Source organism: Mesoplodon bidens (genome assembly GCF_964165515.1).
Source record: "Mesoplodon bidens genome assembly, chromosome: 6".
NCBI classification, from domain to species: Eukaryota; Metazoa; Chordata; class Mammalia; order Artiodactyla; family Ziphiidae; genus Mesoplodon; species Mesoplodon bidens.
Genome location: NC_138162.1, coordinates 1,893,297 through 1,914,078, shown reverse-complemented (window position 1 = coordinate 1,914,078; position 20,782 = coordinate 1,893,297). Strand labels below are relative to the sequence as shown.

General features: G+C 50.2%; 1 protein-coding gene across 7 annotated transcripts in view; it reads right to left on the bottom strand.

Moving 5' to 3' along the window:
• Window positions 1–20,782, bottom strand: part of CAMSAP1 (calmodulin regulated spectrin associated protein 1) — a 56,951-nt gene that overhangs the window by 16,981 nt on the left and 19,188 nt on the right. For 5 of the 7 annotated variants that reach the window (XM_081237292.1, XM_081237293.1, XM_081237296.1 and 2 more), the window contains exons 4-7: window positions 19,848–20,009; window positions 10,453–10,533; window positions 9,484–9,516; window positions 7,095–7,236 (exon numbers count right to left, since the gene is read on the bottom strand). In XM_081237292.1, coding sequence (XP_081093418.1) covers window positions 7,095–7,236; window positions 9,484–9,516; window positions 10,453–10,533; window positions 19,848–20,009 — 418 coding nt within the window. The remainder of the gene's footprint in view (window positions 1–7,094; window positions 7,237–9,483; window positions 9,517–10,452; window positions 10,534–19,847; window positions 20,010–20,782) is intronic. The other 2 variants (XM_081237294.1, XM_081237298.1) reach the window with 1 other exon arrangement.

Genomic DNA, 20,782 nt, shown 5'->3' with positions numbered 1-20,782 from the left:
ATTTCAGTCACTCATTTTAACCGCTATTTAGGATTCCACAATTTTCACTATTACGTAAAATGCCAGAAGAACCAAACTTGCATACTCTCTGCACCGGCACCTTCCCAGAAGGGGCTGCAAGCTGCGCTGCCCACACCTGACCGTCGCCTGGCCACGTCCCACCCCCACCCATACCATCGGGCCTCTCACCTGTGCCACCCCGCTGGGCCTGCTCTGCCTTCCTGCAATGGTGCACCCACCACTGCTGTGGGCTCGCCCTGACCTCCTCTTCTGTGAAAAAGCTGTTCTTGTTTTGCCTCTGGGTTGTTCATCTTTTTCTACTGATTTGTAGGAATTCTTTTTGTATTATGGTTACAAAACAATTGTGTGACAATCCTTTGTCAAGTTATATTTGTTGCAAATACTTTTTCATGGGTACAGTTTTTATCACTTAATTTTGTCTGTGATGTTCCTCTGTCACCACAGTGAATTTTAATATGGTTAAATATAGGAATCTTTTCTATTACTTGGCTATTTTGTAATTTAAATAATCCATCCCAACACCAATGTCATAAAAATATTTTCCTATATTTTCTTTTCCAAGTTTTTAAATTCTGCTTTTCCGGTTTATGTCTTTCATCCAAGGAAGAGTGTCTGGCTCATGTGGGGTGGAGTCTCACTGCATTCCCCCCCTCCACAGATGGCACTTTGCCCCACATTCTGCACTGGCCAGTCCCCCTGCCCTACAAGCTGTGGGCCACCCCAGGCACTGGGGTGGCCCACAGAGAGTCACCATTCAGACCTCTCTGCATGGCTCCCCTGCATTTAGCGGATGTAAAATTAAACAAAACTTGGTCTTTGCAGAGCAAGTACCCCATGTTCCTCTTCTTCAAAATCACAAGTTGTCTGAAATCTGGGACAAAGCAAGAGAACAATGAATGTCACGGATCATAATCCGTTGAGTAAAGTAAGCATCCATGGGGCCATCTTGATACAAATCACCGCGCGGATAAATAACGGGAGAGGAGAGGAGAGCAGCCCTCTGCACAGCAGTGCTGACCCACCAGAGAACAAGCGGCAGAGCTAGAAACTCCCGACAGACGGCAATGCCGGGGTGAGAGCGCGATGAGAGACCAAAGCCACTCCACAATCACCAGTCGGTCATAAAGCAAAGAGCAGTGACCTCAGAGGGGAGGAAGCCAACGCACGCCACCTGAACCCAGGGACCATCCCTGCGGCATCATTCCTGTTGGAAACCCAGGCCCTGAAGGCCACCAGGAGGGAACGCCGGGCAAAGCCAAACAAGGGACAGTCGACCAACTAAGCGACCTGCGTGCCTGGAAAACGTCAAGGGCGAGAAGGGCTGAGAAAGGCTGGGACTCAGCTCCAGGTACAGGGGAGCAGAGACGTGACCCTCCACAGGGTGGTGGTGCTGGGCCAGAGCCTGGATTGGACAGAAAAAAACCACACCGGGGACTTCCCTGGTGGCGCAGTGGTTAGGACTCCACGCTCCCAGTGCAGGGGCCCAGGTTCAATCCCTGGTCAGGGAACTAGATCACACATGCATGCCACAACTAAGAATTCACAGGCCACAACTAAGGAGCCCGCCTGCCGCAACTAAGAGCTGGCACAACCAAATAAAAATAAATAAATAAATGATAATAAATAAATATAAAAAACAAAAGAAAGAAAGAAGACCACACCAAGCCCCACACCAAGTCTTCACACGGACCCAAACGTGTGACGTGAGACATGTGAAGGCCGCCACCCTGGGACAAGATCCACGGCGTGGACCCCATCAAGCTCACGGGTTCTGCTTCAGTGTTCGGAGACCTGGCCCAGACCCGCACAGTCTGGAAAACAGTTATAAAGAGCTGTCTGCAGACACGACGGTTTTGTTCATCCTGGTCCCGGAGGTGTACCTAGACGGGCCAGTGAGGTGCTCTCCAGCTCCCTGTTGCCCTCGCCACCCAGCACATCAGGCCAGTTCTCACACAGGCTGGGAGCACCTCACCAGCACAGTTGCGTCCTGGCACAATCCAACTGCGAGAGGCCTTGTCTCTGGCTCTGGGGCTCCTACGTTCAAGAGAAGGGTGGTGCCACAGACCGCGCATCCCTCCCCGCTGTTGGTGCACAGAGAGCTCCTTGGGTGCAGACATTTCTCTACAATCAACGCGCTGCTGCCCAAGGCCAGCGAAGTGCCCGTCAGCTGGAAGGATCTGTGACCGTGACCCCGGGGGGCGGGGGGGTCCTCTGAGCAGTTTTCTAGAAGCTGCTATCCAAGTATCCGTCAGTGACAAAGTCAAATTGAAAACATAATTTCCCTGGTAATTCTTTTTTTTTAATTCTTATCTTATCTATTTATTTATTTATTTGGTTGTGCTGGGTCTTAGTTGCAGTAGGCGAGCTCCTTAGTTGCGGCACGTGTGTTCCTTAGTTGCGGCTGACGGGCTCCTTAGTTGCGGCTCTCCAGCTCTTTAGTTGTGGCATGCGAACTCTTAGTTGCGCTATGCGTGTGGGATCTAGTTCCCTGACCAGGGATCGAACCCGGGCCCCCTGCACTGGCTGCGTGGAGTCTTAACCACTATGCCAGCCACCAGGGAAGTCCCCTCCCTGGTAATTCTTAAGCACCCTGCACAAGGGAACACAGTGTCCATGGAGCAGCCATGAGCCAGGCTGCCAGGAGCGGCCAGAAATGGCAAAGCTCCCCTGCACCCTCGGCCTGGAGTATGCCGCCCACGGCTCCAGGCTCCTGGCAGGGAGATGAGGTCAAACACTCTGGACTCTCCTCCTCTTCGTTACTACTTTTATGGGTAAAGCGGGGAGACCAGCACTTTTTGGGCAGGGCCAGCTGCTACTAGTTTTCACCTGGTAGGTTAAACTTCAGGTTTGAAGGTGTCGGGTGTCTTCATTTGGAAAGGCCCCCTTCGCCCAGCCTGCATTCCCATCTCGGTCAGGTACACTGACCCGCGATCTTTCACGGAGCCCCCAGGAAGCCTGAGGACATTTTGCAAGTTCTCAGACATTAGGGGTCAATTTCCTGACTGCAGTCGCGGTGAAAATCGCTAAGGAACAGTCCTTGGTGGGAACCTCCAGCGACAGGCAGAGGCTGGAGAACGTGCCTGGGTCCTGCTTGGGTATTTCTAGGAATAAGCTGTGCAAGTTGAACAGGAAGAAGGAGATAGGTGGCTTTTTTTTTTTTTTTTTTTTTTTTTTAAGAGGAAATGCTTTTCTCCTAGGTGCATCCTGAGTTGAGGTTTCTGAGCCAGCACAGACTGCCAATGCTGGGTTTTGGGTTTTTTGGATTGAAATCACTTGGGGATTTTTTTTTTTTTTTTTTACAAGACTGGTGAATTTTGCTTTTTTAAAAAATACTTATTGGGCTTCCCTGGTGGCGCAGTGGTTGAGAATCTGCCTGCCAATGCAGGGGACATGGGTTCGAGCCCTGGTCTGGGAAGATCCCACATGCCGTGGAGCAACTAGCCCCATGAGCCACAAATACTGAGCCTGTGCGCCTGGAACCTGTGCTCCGCAATGAGAGGCCGCGATAGTGAGAGGCCCACGCACCGCGATGAGGAGTGGCCCCCACTTGCCGCAACTAGAGAAAGCCCTCACACAGAAACGAAGACCCAACACAGCCATAAATAAATGAATAAATAAATAAATAAATAAAGATTACAAATGTTTAAAAAAAAAAAAATACTTATTCAAGTGTGTGTAGATATATTTTTTTAACAGACAATCTTTATTAGGTGTGCACCTCCATCTTAGATCCTGTTGGAGATGCTGTTTTGCTGTTAGGTGGGTTAAAGGGTTAACCCTGCATGAGTTTGGTAATAAAAGGTTGTTGAAGTTTAAAAAAAAAAAAAAAAAAGAATGTATTTGTTCTCCAGTTATTCCCAACTAGCTCAGGGAGAAAGAGCACAAATGTGACAAGATATAACGGCTGGAAAGTCTGGGGACAAGTATGCACCAATTCCTGTACCTTCTCTGTAAAAGTAAACTCACATCGAAATAAAGTCTCCAGGACTTCCCTGGTGGCGCAGTGGTTAAGAATCCACCTGTCAGTGCAAGGGACACGGGTTTGAGCGCTGGTCTGGGAAGATCCCACAGGCTGCGGAGCCACTAAGCCCGCGAGCCACAACTGCTGAAGCCCGCGCACCTAGAGCCCGTGCTCTGCAACAAGAGAAGCCACCACAATGAGAAGCCCCCGCTCGCCGCAACTAGAGAAAACCCACGTGCAGCAACAAAGACCCAACGCAGCCAAAAATAAATAAAAATAAGTCTCCAAAACAACCATTCTGTTTGTCCCTTTGGCCTCCAGTCTTCCACATGAATGTTTACATTCCCTTGTCAATTTCTGTAAAAAGGACTCGCAACAACTGCATGAACAATCAGGGGAAATCACAATTTTTATACTGCTTCTTGGCATCTAAGAATATACTTTAAGTCCCACCCTACAGCAGAGTTCATGATTTTTCCCACAGTCTCACATCTTTTTGTTGAGTTTATTCCCCAGCACTGCAGACAGGTCTTCTGTGGGTCCCAACCCTCACCAGGAGCTGGCACCGCGTGCAGGGCAGGTGGACAGAGCCACCCTGCCAGGGCTGGGGCTACCACACCCCCTCCCGTCCCCCTGACTGCAACAGTCCAGGGTCGAGAACCTCTGTGGGGTCAGAGCACGTCAGCAGCAGGCCAAGGGCATCCACCACAAACGGGCAGTGGCTTCTAACAGACCTTGGTCTGTGCCTCCCGAGATGACTGCACAGAACACACTCAGCCGTTCAATTCTTGTTTTCTAGGACTTTACACAGGATTTTCAACCCATGTTCAGAAGGAAAGAAAGCCTATGCCCTTCCTCCCATGCTCTGCCCCTGGTGCCGGAACAACCCCGACACAGACGCCCTGCACGTCTGCGCTGGAGCCCTCCCGGGACCCTTCTACTCCGCTCCTTCACCAGGGGCTTGTCCGGAGCCCAGGCCATCCTCTTCAGGACGGAACCTGCAATTCAGCCTGTCTCCTCCATGTGTTGGGGTGATTTCTGATCAGAGGAGAAAGACGACTCTTTATTTTTCTTCCTTCGGCCTTTTTTGGTTTATTTCTATGTTCTTTTCGAATGCACTGAGATCAACCTGGTTCATTAATTCTTAAATTCCTTACCGTCTAGACTATGCACTGAGGCGACGTTTCCCTTCACCTGTCATTCTGAGCTGCGTCCTGTGAGTTCTGGCATGTACGTCATTCATTCATTTAATTCAACAAATACCTGACCAAAATTGTCCCAGACGCTATTTTAGACGGTTGGGATGTATCAGTGAACAAACAGATAAAAACGCCTGCCCTTACAGAGCTCCCACTAGAAAATTCCACTATGATTTCTACTTTGATCCATGGACTATTCTGAAGTATCTTCTTTGGTTTCTAAGCATTAACAATTTTAAAGGTTTGGACAAAGACGCTGCACGTTTTGTTACTGACTTCTCGCTGTGCTGTGTTGGGAGGAACTATGCAATCTGTCGAGGTTTCTTCCGTGGCCTGAATCAAGCCCACTTTTGTAAAGGCCTCCGGGCTTCCTCATTTTGACAGAGCACGACGCCCACGAGCCGGTGCACTGGGCCCAGCCTGCGTCCGTGTGTTCAGGCCCCCTCCGACCTCACTCTGCTCGCACCTGCTTCCTCAGCCTGGTCCCGCAAGTTACGTCATGAATCTGGCTCTGGTCACTCCGCCCTGTAGTTCTGTCATTTTCAAAGCCCCGTTCTGACGTTCTGCTATTAGGGCGCAATGACCTTCGACACTCACATCCTGCCGTGGCTTCTCCCTTCCTCGGTGGCGCGGGCTCTCTGTCCTTCGTAGTTGTTTTTGTCCTGAGACCCCGGAGGACAGGTTAGAGACAGGCTGGACAAAGCCCAAGCCAGGAGTGCCCACCCACACACGCAGCGGGCGGAGGGCCGAGGGGAGGGAGCCCCGCGCGCTCGAGCGCCCCACACGCTGGCATTTTCAACACCCTGCGCTCGCACTCAGGGCTCTTCCTCACCCAGGTCATCCGCGGCGCCTGCCGGCCCGGTGGGGGCAGGGACCCTTCTCCGCGGGCCCAGCGGGCCCTGGCGGTGGCCGCGCTCCCACACGGCAACGCTCTGCTCTGACTCCAGCCCAACGAGTCCTGGACCCGAACGAACTCGCCTGGGATGCAGCCTGGCAGCTCACTTCCTCAGGAACGACCTCCGCCTCCGCCCCGAGATGAGCCTCCTGGGTCTTCCCTGGCCGCGGGGGAGCCTCCCCAGTCCTTTCCAGGGCCCCGGTTACAGGTCTCAGTGGCACACGGCCCAGGCCGCACGGGGACAGAGGCCTAACGGGCCCGGGGCCACCACGTGCCAATTTGGGGGTTTTCAATCACAGATGGAGACCCCCTCCTGGAACCTGAGCCCCCCTTTCTTTCGAGGTCAGCTGTGTGCTTTAGAAACTACGAAACCCAGCACTTCTGCACTTGGATCAGAAGCAGGACCGACGTCAGCTCAGCGCCGGCAGTGAGTCTGACAGACACTCTACGTGTGGCCAGCGGTCGGGGCATCTGTGGGCCTCACACCTCCCTCCCCCAGAAAGAAGAGGACTCAGGAAACCTACATCAGAGTTCCTGTCCGCACGGCCCTGGACGGGTGTCCAGCGCCACGCTGCTCACGGCATCACCCGCACCTCTCCCCGCGGCCAGGCGTGAGCACCTCAGAGACACGCGACACGGTGAAACCACCAACACCAAGCCCACGTGAGTCACTCACGGCTTGGCAACAGATGGATCTGCACTCATTTTCCTAAACCACATTCTAGATGTTTTAAATCAACTAGAGTAGGGCTGACGAGCTCTCAACCATTCTGAGACTAAAGTACAGTCACCAATATTTAACACGTTACCCAAATATTTCAAAGTCCCATTTCTCCACCAGAGAAAACTGGTGGAGGCTAAAGACAAACACATCACCGTCAGATCTGTCCGCCTCTGTGCTTCCCCAGCTGGCGCTAAGGACTCGGGGTGACTCCCTGGTGTTTTGATTGTCTGGATCAGAGCATCCTAACAGCCTCCCGAGCCTCAGGTGCATTCCAGAGGCACGTGCTCCACTCACCGTCCAGCTTCATCTGCTCCGGGCAGTAGTAGTGGACCACGGCCAAGAGGGCAGCCCCGTGGCTGCCGTCCCGCATCAGGTCCTCCAACAACGGGAAGTAGGGTGGCTGCCTCGTTGACAGGTGCTCTCGGCGGTAGCGCACCTGCGGTGGAGAAAAGGGAAAGGGTCACTACGCACGAGGTGCCGTCACCGCCGCCCACGTCACAGGCAGGCCGTCAAATCTAGACTTAACAGAAGTCCTGCGGGACGACGTTTAGAACAACGGCAATCCCAGGGGAAAGCCCCAAATGTCTGGACTGCAAACTCTGCCTGGAACGTCTGTCAAGATCCAGGGAACTGGGCTTCGTGGCCACACTGGGTGACAGCACTTAGCCGCTAAGGACACCGGGCCGTCTCACCCTAAAGGGCTGGGCACACCCGGGGAAGGAAGCAGGACACACGTCTACACTGCCAGGGGCCGCGCACCACCGGCGGATGAGAAACAAGTTAAACGGTGAGCACGCTACGCTGGGAAGACCCACGCTACTGTTACTTTTCTCAGGATTAGCAGCATGAACCTTGGCCGTTATGAAAAACACAAAGCAGCAGCATTAACAGAGTGTGAGGAATTCCCAAAACTAGGTCAGACAAAATGTCGTCTAATCTGTCAACCAGCCCCTCCATAAGTGCACGGAAGCGTCAGGAACCCGAGTGCCATAAAAAATAAGCATTTTTTCAAGGTTTCTGTGCTTCTGCCTTTACAGGAAACCACGTGCACGGTGCTCTGAGCCTCCCCGCAACCCTGGGCGCTGCCCGTGCAACTGGGCCTCGCTCACGAGCACAGACACACAGACCGCCAGGGGACCACGTCCTGTGGCACAGGTGAGCCTGGCATTTCCTGCAGCCGCGCTTTCTCCAGGGGAGGAGAACACAGTGCCAGCTCGAGGGAGAAAACCCGCCACCCGTGCGGCCCGCTATGGATCTCCGCGAGCCGTGCAGGGGAGTCGACCCAAAGGAAGGTGTCCCAGCAAGAATGCAGTGTGTGCACAGCGCAGGGCAGTCAGCACTGGCATCTGCGCAGAACACGCCTCACCCGTGCATGTGCAACGCACGCCACTAACATTGGTCTCAACACGGACTTTAACTTGTTTCTCGGGCCGCCGCGCCCAGGGGCCAGCCTTGGGGCTCCCGCATGCAGAGCCCGAGGGACACGCCGGGCCAGGTCTCCACACACACAGACAGCACGCGGGCCGAGCACGGCATGCAGGAAAGCAGGTGGTTTCGCGGCTGAGGATGGATGGTGTGCGTTTGCATCAGGAAAGCGCTGAACCCCTGGGTGGGGGGAGCTGGTGCCACCCCTCGAGGGGGCCCTGCTCCAAACCCCCAGCGGCCTGCTCACGCTCACCCCACTACCGATGAGCCAGACATGCGCTCGGGCAGCCATGGTGACCAACTGCTGGGAGGAAAGCTACAGGCGCTCTGCTCTCGGCCACATTTTCCAGTTTTTATACGAGTCTCATCTGAACCCCACTTCCTAGAGGACGCCTGCATTTCTGACTGGTCCTCACTGCACCTCGTAACTGCTTTTAATAGTTCTCTCTTTGGCCTTCAGTTTTCGAGAAGTTAAGAGATACGTAAATATGCATAAAAACGCTTACCCCCTCTTTGTTATTAATATATTTCAAAGAGAAGCAAAATTACCCATCAGCTACAAAGCAGGCTATATCACCGCTCACACAGACCCCACTGACAGTTTTATATCCACGGTATCTCCTTTATGATGGAATTCTAAGGATCACGTGCTCCAAATAATTAAACTAAAGGATCAGGCAAATAAAGGAGTCTTCAAAAAGATTTGTTCTCCAAAACTTCATTTTAAAATGCACCACTTGGAGCACCAGGTATTTTTCCGCGGGAAACAGTGTAACAAACTGGTTCTGCTTTCAGAACAGGTCCCCAGGTGGAGCACAGCTAGAGCTGCAGACCAAACCACCATGGACCATAACGACAGAAAGGACAAATCCAAAGGGGAACTGGGCAAATTGGCTGATTGGTCATTCCTGCTGGTACCTATTAGAAAGGAGAATACAGCCTGTCATTGATCTCGAAGTTCATCATATAAAGAAGTTAACTATGTGTCCAAGGAAGAAACTGTCTGCAAGTCTACCTAAGAAACTGGGCAAAACCACACGCTGGGTGTTGGCTACAAAATGCACCTTAGGGCTCCGGAGGGCCTTGTTACGGTCTACTCTGCCCAGAACCGGGCCATCACTGCCCCGCAGGAAATGCAACAACACCACCAAGGAGGACATTCAGACAAACAGTCACGAGCAATCTGTAATGGAAGCGAGTGGTCGCGGCGGGGTGGCCGTCTGGACGGCAGCTGGGCGCACACGCGGAGCTCACTTACAGGCACTAACTTCCAGTACCACTTGGAGGGAGACTGCTCGGGAAGCAAAGGGAAGGAAGGCAGGAGAGGAGGTCAGCGGGGCAGGTCCACGCGTGGACAGACGAGACACACACTTGCACACCACGTTCACACGAGAGGCGGGACGTCCTCTGAGAGGTAAGATCTGTCCAGCGCACGGGACCCTCTGCACTAGCAGGTGACCGCAGGGGCAGCTCACAGGCACCTCTACGACACTGGCCTCTGCGGGAGCAAAGACTACTCTGGAAACTCCGCGCGGGCCGGGCACCGAAAAGGACAGGAGCCAACGGCATTCGGGGAGGGGCTCAGCGAGCTGTCCACGCCCACCTGAGGAAGCGGGGGGCTCACGGAAGCGTGGCCGGGGTGAGGTGCCCACGGACAGCAGCCCCGGGGTCCAGGGTAAGAGAGGGGAGCAAGGGGACAGTCGCTCACCCCGCAGCCCAGGGGCCCGCAGCCCAGGCCGGGCCACGTCGTACACGCGTTTGAAGAACAGGGATTCAGTCACACACGTGCTTGGCCAAAAAATAATAATAATCAGGTCACACAGGACGTTAGGGGGTCATTTCACTGGACACGTGACATTTACCCGCCTGAACCCCACACTGGGCTCACAGCCCGTGAGGGCTCCAAGGGGACCTCTGGCTGCAGGCAATCCCACCCCCACCCCCCATGCTGACTTCACCCCGGGTGACCCTACGTCCCTTCCTCTGGAGCTTCCGACACCTCCCACCTCTCCCCCACCCTCCCAAGTTCAACACTAGGCTGGCCCTGCCTGGGAGAAAGGGCAGTGGGCCACCGCGTCCTCGCCACCAGGGCCGGGGCCCAGGGCACTCGCTCCCTGCTTGGTGAGTAAGAACAAAGAACCAGCACGGAGCACACACAGACACAGTTCTTCAAAACGGGAGCAACGTTAACTTGGTGCGTTCCAGAGAAGTGAAATTTACCCTTTACCTTTTGATGAGCTGGACTTTCCAATAACTGCTGTTTTAACTTAACTTCTTTCTCTGTTATCTCTCTCATTTTAAGATTTACCTAAAGTAGAAGAAATTAAATGCATTAAAAAGGCAACTGAAATTGATTTCCAACAGTGGTGTGTACATCTTTCCAGAACCCACCTTACTTGTTTGAACTCAGGCTCTTAGATGCAGGTAATGTTTAGACCCATTACAGAAATACACGGATTCCCTGTGACCTGGGATTCGACACGGAGAGCAAGGAAGGCCCTCATGCCCCACAGCACCCGCACGACGCTTTCCGCCTCACGACAGGATCGACAGCCTCAGCGCCGAGTGTCCCCGGTGCCCAAGTTCGCCGCCACTATCAGCGAATGCTGCTGATGACATGGTCTGGCTGAAAACCCCTGAAGCCTAACAGGTGCTCGCACATTCCCTGACCACCAAAATAGCGCTAAGAACTGTCATGAGACACTCGTAAGCAATTAATACAACTGCTCGGAAATAAAAGTATCCTCTTCTAGAATTATTAACTCAAAGATAAAATCAAAATTGCAATTATAAAATAATACCGTGGAGAAAAACACTCATCAATGCTAACAGGGACATGGTCAAAGCTATAATCAGGTGAAATGCCACAGAACTGAATGTCTTCGCATTAAACAAGAATAAAGATAAGTGAACTCATGCACATCAAATCAAGAACGTAGAAAAAGTGTTTTTTTAAAGAGAAAGACAAAAGAAAAATCAATGTTGATAAGTTTTAAAATAAATGAATTAGGGCTTCCCCGGTGGCACAGTGGTTAAGAATCCACCTGCCAATGCATGGGACACAGGTTCGATCCTTGGCCCGGGAAGATCCCACATGCCGCAGAGCAACTAAGCCCGTGCATCACAACTACTGAGCCCGCGTTCTAGAGCCCGCAAGCCACAACCACTGAGCCTGCAAGCCACAACTTACTGAAGCCCGCGTGCCCAGACTCCATGCTCCGCAACAAGAGAAGCCACCGCAATGAGAAGCCCGTGCACTACAAAGAAGAGTAGCTCCCGCTCGCCGCAACTAGCGAAAACCCGTGTGCAACAACAAAGACCCAACGCAGCCAAAAAGTAAATAGATAAAATAAAATAAATGAATTAGAAGAATAGATGGATGGATGGATAAGTGATAAAGCAAGTATTGTAAAAAAATGTTCACTGTAAAATCTAGGTGGTGGATACAGGGTGTTCTCTGTATAATTCTGTCAACTTTTCTGCATGTTTAAAAATTTTCACAATAAAATACTGGAAGTTAAAAATTTTAGAAAATTTGTTTCTGCCATAAAGTAGATACCTTCCTAACATGGAAAGGATTTTCTGATTGGATTGGTGATGATATTAATGAATGTAATTTTTGATACTATATCATGAAATGTGACATTGGGAACATCCATACAACTCAGCAAAACAATTTTCCCAATGACAAGGCATGACCTTACAAAATCGTGAGTAACAGGACCAGGAAAAATTAAGAAAGATTTTAATACAACAGAGTACAAAAAGTTCACTGGGGGCTTCCCTGGTGGCTCAGTGGTTAAGAATCTGCCTGCCAATGCAGGGGACACGGGTTCGAGCCCTGGCCCAGGAAGAGCCCACATGCCGCGGAGCAACTAAGCCCATGTGCCACAACTACTGAGCCTGTGCTCTAGAGCCCGTGAGCCACAACTACTGAGCCCACGTGCCACAACTACTGAAGCCCACGCGCCTAGAGCCTGTGCTCCGCCACAAGAGAAGCCACCGCAATGGGAAGCCCGCGCGCTGCAAGGAAGAGTAGCCCCCGCTCACCACAACTAGCAAAAGCCCGCATGCAGCAACAAAGACCCCACGCAGCTAAAAAAAAAAGAAAAAGAAAAAGAAAAGAAATGTTCACTGGGCTAGTATCTAGATTATATAAAAGAATCGTTGCAACAATAAAAAGAGAAATAATCCAATTTTAAAATGGGCAAAGGATGTGAATAGACGTTTCTCCAAAAAAGATCTACAAATAGCCAATAAACACATGAAAAAAAGGTTTCCCATCATTACTATCAGGGAAATGTGAATCTAAACCACAATGAGATACCATCTCACACCCTCCAGAATGGCTAGAATCAAAAAACCAGATAATGAGTGTTAGCAAGGACGTGGAAAACTGGAAACCTCTGGTGTTGCTGGGGGAATATAAACGGTGCAGCAGCCATGGAGACAGTCTGCCAGCTCTTCACAGAGTTTAAACACAGAGTTCCTATACTACCCAGCAATTCCACCCCTAGATATAATCCCAAGAGAAGTGAAAACACAGCCGCTCAAACACTCGTACTTGAATGTTCACAGCAGGAGTCACGATAGCCAAAAAGTGGAAAACACACATGCCCACCAGCTGAGGAATGGCTAAACAAAACTCAGCATATCTACACGACTGAGCATTACTCAACCATAAAAGGAATGTGGTACTGATAAGTGCTACAACACGCATGAGACGTGAAAATATGCTACTTGAATAAAGTCAGAGACAACAGGCCACGTACTGTAGATTTCATTTAAATGAAATGTTCAGAACGGCCAAATCCAGAGAGACAGAAAGCAGAGGAGTGGCCGCCAGGGGCTGACAGGGAAGGACTGCGGATGGCACCAGCGTCTCTTTCTGGGTATGATAAAAATGTTTGCAGTTGGTGGTGACAGCTGTACAACCTGGTGAATATCTTAAAAACCACTGAACCACACACTTTAAAATAGTGAATTTTACAGCATGTGAATTATATCTCAACTTTTTTAAAAAGTTAATTGATGGGTTTCCCTGGTGGCGCAGTGGTTGAGAGTCCGCCTGCCAATGCAGGGGACACGGGTTCGTGCCCCGGTCCGGGAAGATCCCACATGCCGCGGAGCGGCTGGGCCCGTGAGCCATGCCTGCTGAGCCTGCATGTCCGGAGCCTATGCTCCGCAACGGGAGAGGCCACAACAGTGAGAGGCCCGCGTACCGCAAAAAAAAAAAAAAAAAAAGAGATGTGCATAATTATCTGCAAAGATTATGAAAGCACTGTCCCCTCTTCAACTACGTATCCACATGAAACCAGACTTTCCTCCTTTACGCCAATAAAAACAACATATTGTAGCAGATGAAATGCAAAGGCAGGTAAGAATCCAGCTGTCTTCTGGTAAGCCAGACATTAAAGAAACTTACAAAACTGTAAAATATCACCACTTGTTTCATTTTTGAGAATACAGTTATTTTTCATTAAAAACACATCGCTTACATTAACATGGAATGAGCTGTTACTTTTAAGTGAATTAATAAATATTTTTAAATTTTCCTGTTTTTAATTTCTAATACAGTAAATACTGAGAGATTTTCTAAAAATTCTTTGAGGGCCACGGTATTTAAGAGTGTAAAGGGGTTCTGAGACCAAAAGGTTTGAGAACTCTTTATCTACACAAGGGAATGAAGAGCAATAAAAATGGAAAATATGTGGATAAATACTGCTAACCATTTTTAATTACTTTAAAAGATAACTGGCTGTTGAAGGCGAAAGTAACTTATCTGGCGCTGTAATGAAATGAAAGACAACAGGAGCGCGAAGGCCAAAAGGGGAAAAGACATTTCTGATCTTATTTGTGAAATGGTATCACTTTATTTGAAGGCAGACTATGAAAACCTGAAGATGAAATCTGTAAACCCTACAGCCCCCCCAAAAAATATTGGAGATAAAATGGAGTAGTAAAAATGCCCAATCCAAAATAAGCCAGAAAAGAAGGAAGACAAAGAAAAGATATAGAAGGCAGACAAGACGTAAAACCCAGACGTCTCCATAATCACATGAAATGCAATTAAATTGAACACTCCGATGGTAAGGCCCAGATTGACTACAGGGTCCCCATAAGAAACTCGCTTTAAACAGAAAGACAACGAGGAGTGAAAAATAAGAGGAAGGGAAGGGATAAGTCGTGTACACACTGGCCATGCCAAGGCCGGAGGCAAGGATTGTCACCTGTGATAAAGAGCCATTTCACGACCACAAAAGGACAGAAAAGTCCTGAACATGTATAAATGTAACAAGAGACTAAAAATACACAAAGCAAAAACTGACACAACCAAAAGGTAAAATAGACAAAATTACTGCTGGAGATTTCAACTCTCCCCTCTGGGTAAGTGACTGATGGGGCCTAAGACTCCAGCGATGCAAATACACCCAAACCAACCTGAACTGACACTCACAAAGTACTTCACTGACAACAGCAGAACACACGGGTTCTTTTCAAGTGCACATGGAACACGCTGCAAGACCATGCAGTGGACCACAAAACAAGTCTCGATAAATCCAGAAGGACTGAAATGAAACCACACAGACTACGCTCTCTGACCACAGCACAATTAGAAACCAAAACACTAAGATACCTAGAACCACCCCACCTCCAAACATATGAAAACTAAACTACAAACTTCTAGGTAATCCAGTGATAAAACGAGAATTTGCAACTAAAACAAAATAAAGAGAATGAAGAAAACCACAACATACAAAAATGTGTACAGTGCAGCTAAAGCACTACTTAAAGAGGAATTATCAACTTTAAATGTTTATATTAAAATGTAGAAAGGGGTAAAAGAACTAATCTTCTACTATAACAAACTAGAAAGGAGAGAAAAATAAATTGAAAATAAACAGAAAGAAAAATAATAAAAGCAAGAGGAGGAATTAAATAGAAAATTGTTGAAATCAACAAAAACCAAAAGCAGGTTTTTTAGAAGATTGATAAAGTTGATAAACCAGACCAACAAAGGGAAGAAAAAGAAACAGAAATTACAGAGCAGGAAACAAGAGGGGACATCACTACAGATCATAATACACTAAAAGGATGATAGAGAAATATGAATATGCCAATAAAGTCAAAAATTTAAATAAAATTGACAAATTCGTTAAAAGTCACAGAATTAAACAGAAATCCTAAATACCTTATATATACACTAAAGAAACTGAATTCATAATTAAAACCTTCCAAGAAAACTCCAGGCCCAGATGGCTTCACCAATGACTCCATCAAAGATTTAAGGACAAAATAATACTAGTAATACTAATAATACAAAAAGTGTTTCACAAAATGAAGGAGGGAATACTTCCCAGCTCTTTTTCTGACACCCGCATTATCCTGACACCAAAACAATAAAAACACATTACAAGAATATATACCTTGGAAAGCACTGGATCCCTAAATCTTTATACACATAAAATATTCTTGAAACTCATTAAGACAAACCACCTCATTAAAAATTGGGCAAAATATGTGAACAGACACCTAACAAGATACACAGAAACATCTTTAGTCATTAAAGAAATGCAAATTAAAACCATGACGTACCTCTACACATCCACCCAAACGGCTGAAACCGAAAGACTGACAATACCAAGTGTCAGCAGAACGTGGAACACTGGAATTCTCTGTCTTGCTAGTGGGACTCTAAGATGGCACAGTCACTTGAGAAAGCACTTTGACAGTTTCTTCTAAAGGTAAACTGATCGTCATGTGACCCAGCAACTCACTCCTAAGTATTTACTCAAAGAAATGAAAATATACCTGCACATAAAGACTTGTGCACAAATGTTCCCAGAAGCTCTATGCGTAACAGACAAAACCAGAAACAACCCACGTGCCCATCAACAGGTGAATAGATAAACAAACTGCAGTGCGTTCGTGCAGTGGAATCCTACCGAGTTTCAAAAGCACCAAACTACTGACGGACACAATGACATGATCAGCGTCAAAAACGCTGCAGTCAGTGAAAGACACAGAAGGAGGACATACCACGCGATCCCATCTTTACCAGGACCTAGAAGAGGTAAAACTGATCTCCAGTGAAGAAAGCAGACCAGCAGTTATTTGGGCCAGGCGGGAGACTAACTGTGGACGAGCACAGAGGAACTTTTTTTGGATGACGGAAATGTTACCTTGACTGCGAATGCTAAACATATGTAGCCACTTGTCAACACTCAAGGAACTGGGTCCATTTATTGCATATAAAACATGTCTGGGCAAAGCTGGGGAGTTTTTTAGTAAAAGACTCAAGCTACTGGCTGGGCGTCAATGAAAAATAAAAAGAGCCACAGCAAGATGGTTCGTGGGAAAACTCCCCGGACACAGAGGAGGTCACCCAGTCACACGCACCCAGGACAGGGAAGCCGGCGGATGGCTCAGTGGCGCCCCCAACCCCAGGGAGCAATTCTGGCCCCCAGGGTGACTGATCACCCGAGGAGGGAGGGGCTGGCTCAGAGGGCGCGGTGTGGGAAGGGGAAGCTGCGGCCTTTCTGAGCAGGGCTGGGGTGCACTGCAAGGACGCGCTCCCCACACGACGCACAGGCCGGGTCAGCAGCTGGGCTGGCCCAGCGCCAAGCGGAGGGGTCTCTAAACGTCTCAGGTGGCAAGCGTGCAGGAGGCCTGTCAGCAACCATCCAGTCTGCAGCAGGACAGTCCCCAAAGTCGATGCCACGCAGCAAGAGAAACTCAGAGGCCACTTGCCAGGCCTGCCCTGTGAATCCAGAGATGCTGACGGGGATGAGGGCACCCGCACATGGAGCCAAACCCCTGGAAAGACCCCACAGGAGAAAGGCAGGCCGGGGCGGGTGTGACGGGAGCTCACACCTGCCTCAGGTGTGCGCACACAGCCGCAATCCTGGGAACACGGAACCTAGGAACAGAGTTTCCAAGAGACTTCAGATCTTGTTAGACATCTAAGATGGATGAAGAGAAAACTCACCAATGTCAAACCTTCCCAGAGCCCAAACCTCATTAAACATGCAGCAATTTTCTGTGGAGAGAAAACACATCCGCGTGAGGAAGGAGGGAAGGTCTCCAGGCCTGGCTGGAAGCCTGTCAGGTGACAGCGCCCACAGTGGAGAGGCCGCGGGGAGCTAAGGTCCCATCACAGCTCAGGGAAGGCATGTGAGCAGAGACCCCTCGGAAGGCACAGAAGGCGGGAGCACATCTCACCCTGCACCAGAGGATCCGCCCCTGAGAGGAGCCCCAGGAAGGCAGCGACTGCGGGAACCCCCCCCTTGATGGGACACTGGAGAGAACCTGCAGGACAGCAGCGGGTGTGGAGGTCAGAGCACGCACCTGAGGGAAAAACCTCCTAACTGAGAAACTGAAACTCACATGGATGCTAAGGAAATAGCAAAACATGGAGCACATGGAATAAAAACGTAAACACTGGGAGAGGGAAAAAGGATCATGCAAAGCTGAAGCCAGCATTAACTCCTGGGAGGATGGAGCGCGGCATGAGGGGCGTGAGCTGTGACAAACCCACACACAGCACAGTGTCAGGTGCGACTGCGCACCTGGCCACGGCAGCCACGTGACCACCGAGCAGTGGGGACACCTGTCACAACAGCAAGTCAGGAGGCGGTGTCCACACGGCGGGGACACCACACTGGGGGAGAAGACACAGCGGTGCTGCTGGGCCGGCCACCAAGTCCCAGGCAAACAGGCCACGAGCACCCGGGAAGCGCCGACGAACACACGGCAAACACCCTGGAAACAGGAGGGTCCTGAGCAGGAAGGGGAAGGCACGTTCCCCCCACCCCCACCCGAAGAATCCTGGGCAGAACAAATTACCCAAAAGGGAGAAAAACAGCCAGACATACACTCTCTTCCTTAAACTTCAACTTTATCAGCGAGTGAAGAAATAACAGTAAAAGGTGCTATTTTTCACCTCTCAACTCGGCAGGTATTTTTTTAAATAATATCCAATATATGAGAAGACACAGGGGAAAAAAACACTTACACAGACTAAACAGTATGAGAAAAACGGTATAGTCCTTATGGTCAGAATTTGGCAAAAACTAATCAAAAGCCTTTAAAAATGAACCTCAGCTTAATCTCAACCACTACCCACCAGAAACATGTGGGCGGAAGTCACCGAGATGCTCAGGGAGACGGCTGCTTATTGCGGGAGGGGACAGCTCGGCCCCGACGCATCGAGACCACGGCAGGCGGGCGGGCGGCCTCAGAATGGCCCGAGCCATACTCACCGCATCTCACCAAATGCAAACCTCAGCCTATGGTCAAGTGCCTAGAAGACCCCAACTGTGCCTTTAAGTCTGGATGTTACACCCAGATAAATAAAAACTATGAGAACTTAGTCCACTTTACTACAAAACACTACGTTTACAGGTGGCAAGGTCATGGGGAATTTTCACTTTCTTCTGCTTGCTCATCCGTGTTTTCTAAATAGCTATAATAACCATGCCATTCCTTTGATAAGGGGGAAAAATCAATACAAGTTGTTAAAGGAAAAGGAAAAGAAAATCTGAACCTGTGGCCATAGGAAGGGAGCTCGGGCTCGGATCACAGAACCATCCCCCGGAGGCCCGGGCTCCCGTGGAAACACCACTCCAGAACATCGTTTTTTAACCAAATCCCTGTGGGACGCTTCCCGCGTGTACTACCATGTGAAGCCAGGGGACGAGGACGAGGAGGTGCCGCCACCGGGAAGCGACCTTGTGGGCACTGGCCAGCTCCCGAGCCCCACCAGGACCGGAGGTTCCACTTGAGTCCTAGAAAAGCCCTCCACCTCACTGCGGGGTCAGAGGGTGAAGGCGGTCTGCTCATCCACTTGATGCCCCAGACCCACACGAGGGAGGAAACCAAGTAAAGAGCAGGGCGGCATCACCGCGATGAGGCGGCCGTCCAAGGGAGCAGCACGCAGACTCTGCCAGGCTCTGCTGCGTTCTTCAACTAATCCCACGGCCACAGACTTTCGCCTCACCTCTGACGAAGCCCTTACGTGACAGGGAATACATGTGCAACCTGTGTAACGAAATAACTCCAAATTCCCTGCGTGTGATACAACTCTGCAAGGAGCCGCTCAATCTTCCATTTCCTCTGCTTAAGAAAGTGTCCCTAATTGAATGCCTTTTGGCAAATGAGGAGGCTTAATAACCAAAAGGCTTTGGTAAGGTAATCCTATAATCACACACCATGAAAAATGAACGTTCTTTATGAAGACTGTATAGACAGGCACATTGTAAGCTTCGAAACATAAAAGGAAAAAAACAGCATTTAGGAAGGTACCATTTTTCTCTTAATCAAAATGCCTTCTAAATTGAGATCTCCATGAATGCACATAAGCGCTTGAGATAAAAATAAAACGAATTTATTAACTTGCACCGCCAACACACCTGTGCTTTCTACAGGCCCGTGCTGCTCCCCTCTGCAGCACCTGTCTGTCTGAACCACAGGGGACACACTTCTGAGGCCGCTGCTGGGCCAGGGTCACAGCAGGACACACAGGAGGGTGCTGCTCTCACGGGGAAGAGGACCCACACCCAAGGGGCACCCCGGCCACTCATGCTGCTCGCCCCCACTCCGGGCAGGGCCCCCAGCGCTCACCTTGTTGACCCAGAAGACCATGGCGTCCTCAAGGTCGTAGGGAAGCTCTTTCGAGGCACTGAACGTGGAGAAGCGCTGGACGCTGGCCACCACCTTCTCGATGCTGATCATCTCCACGGTGTAGGCCATCATGAGTGCGTCCACCATCGCCATGTGGGCGCTCTGGGGGCAGAGGCAGCAGGCAGTCACCCAACCTTGCCCTTCCGCCCCGGGCCATCGCGGAGACCCTCCCTAGACCCACAGCTGAACGCCTCCGTTGTCTGTCTTCCTCTGCATCTAAGGAGGCACTCAGATCTCTACTTGTACATGACCCCCACTTCCTCATCTCTGACGACCCCGTGAGAGCCCGGGGCTTCCCTACTGCTCAGCTGTGGGCAAAGGTACAAGGGGCCAAGAGACGTGCCTGAGGCCCCATGACCACCACAGGCCCCTGGGGCCGGTCAGGGGCCCGGCACACTGAACTCACGCCAGGCCTTCGAGCCCTTTCTTCCCAGAACCAGTAACATCCTCTCGATCCACAACACACATCCACAAAGGCCAAGAGTGAAAAACCACAGAACGTAGAACGCCTGAGAATGGCCTAAGCTTAAAGCCACGTGGGAGGTGCCACGAGCGGCTTAGACCTGGAGCAGCCTGGCAAAGTCACACTGGTGGGGTGGCTTTCCGGGAAAGATGCAGGGAGACACTCGGGGAGGAAAGGTGTATTTCCTTCTTTATTTTGGCACAAAAATACTTAGAAGATACACGTGAAACAACCTATCAGGGTGGGCTCAACAATTCTACGGCGCAACACGTGCAAAACGTTTGCTCCCCATGAGAAAAAGCCGACAGGAAGCTGTTCCCTCCCCCCTTTCCAAATCAGCCACTGGCCCGCAGAGAGAAGGTGGTCTCAAACCCTGAACTTTTGGGGTGATTCTGCTGTGCTGCAGGGGGAC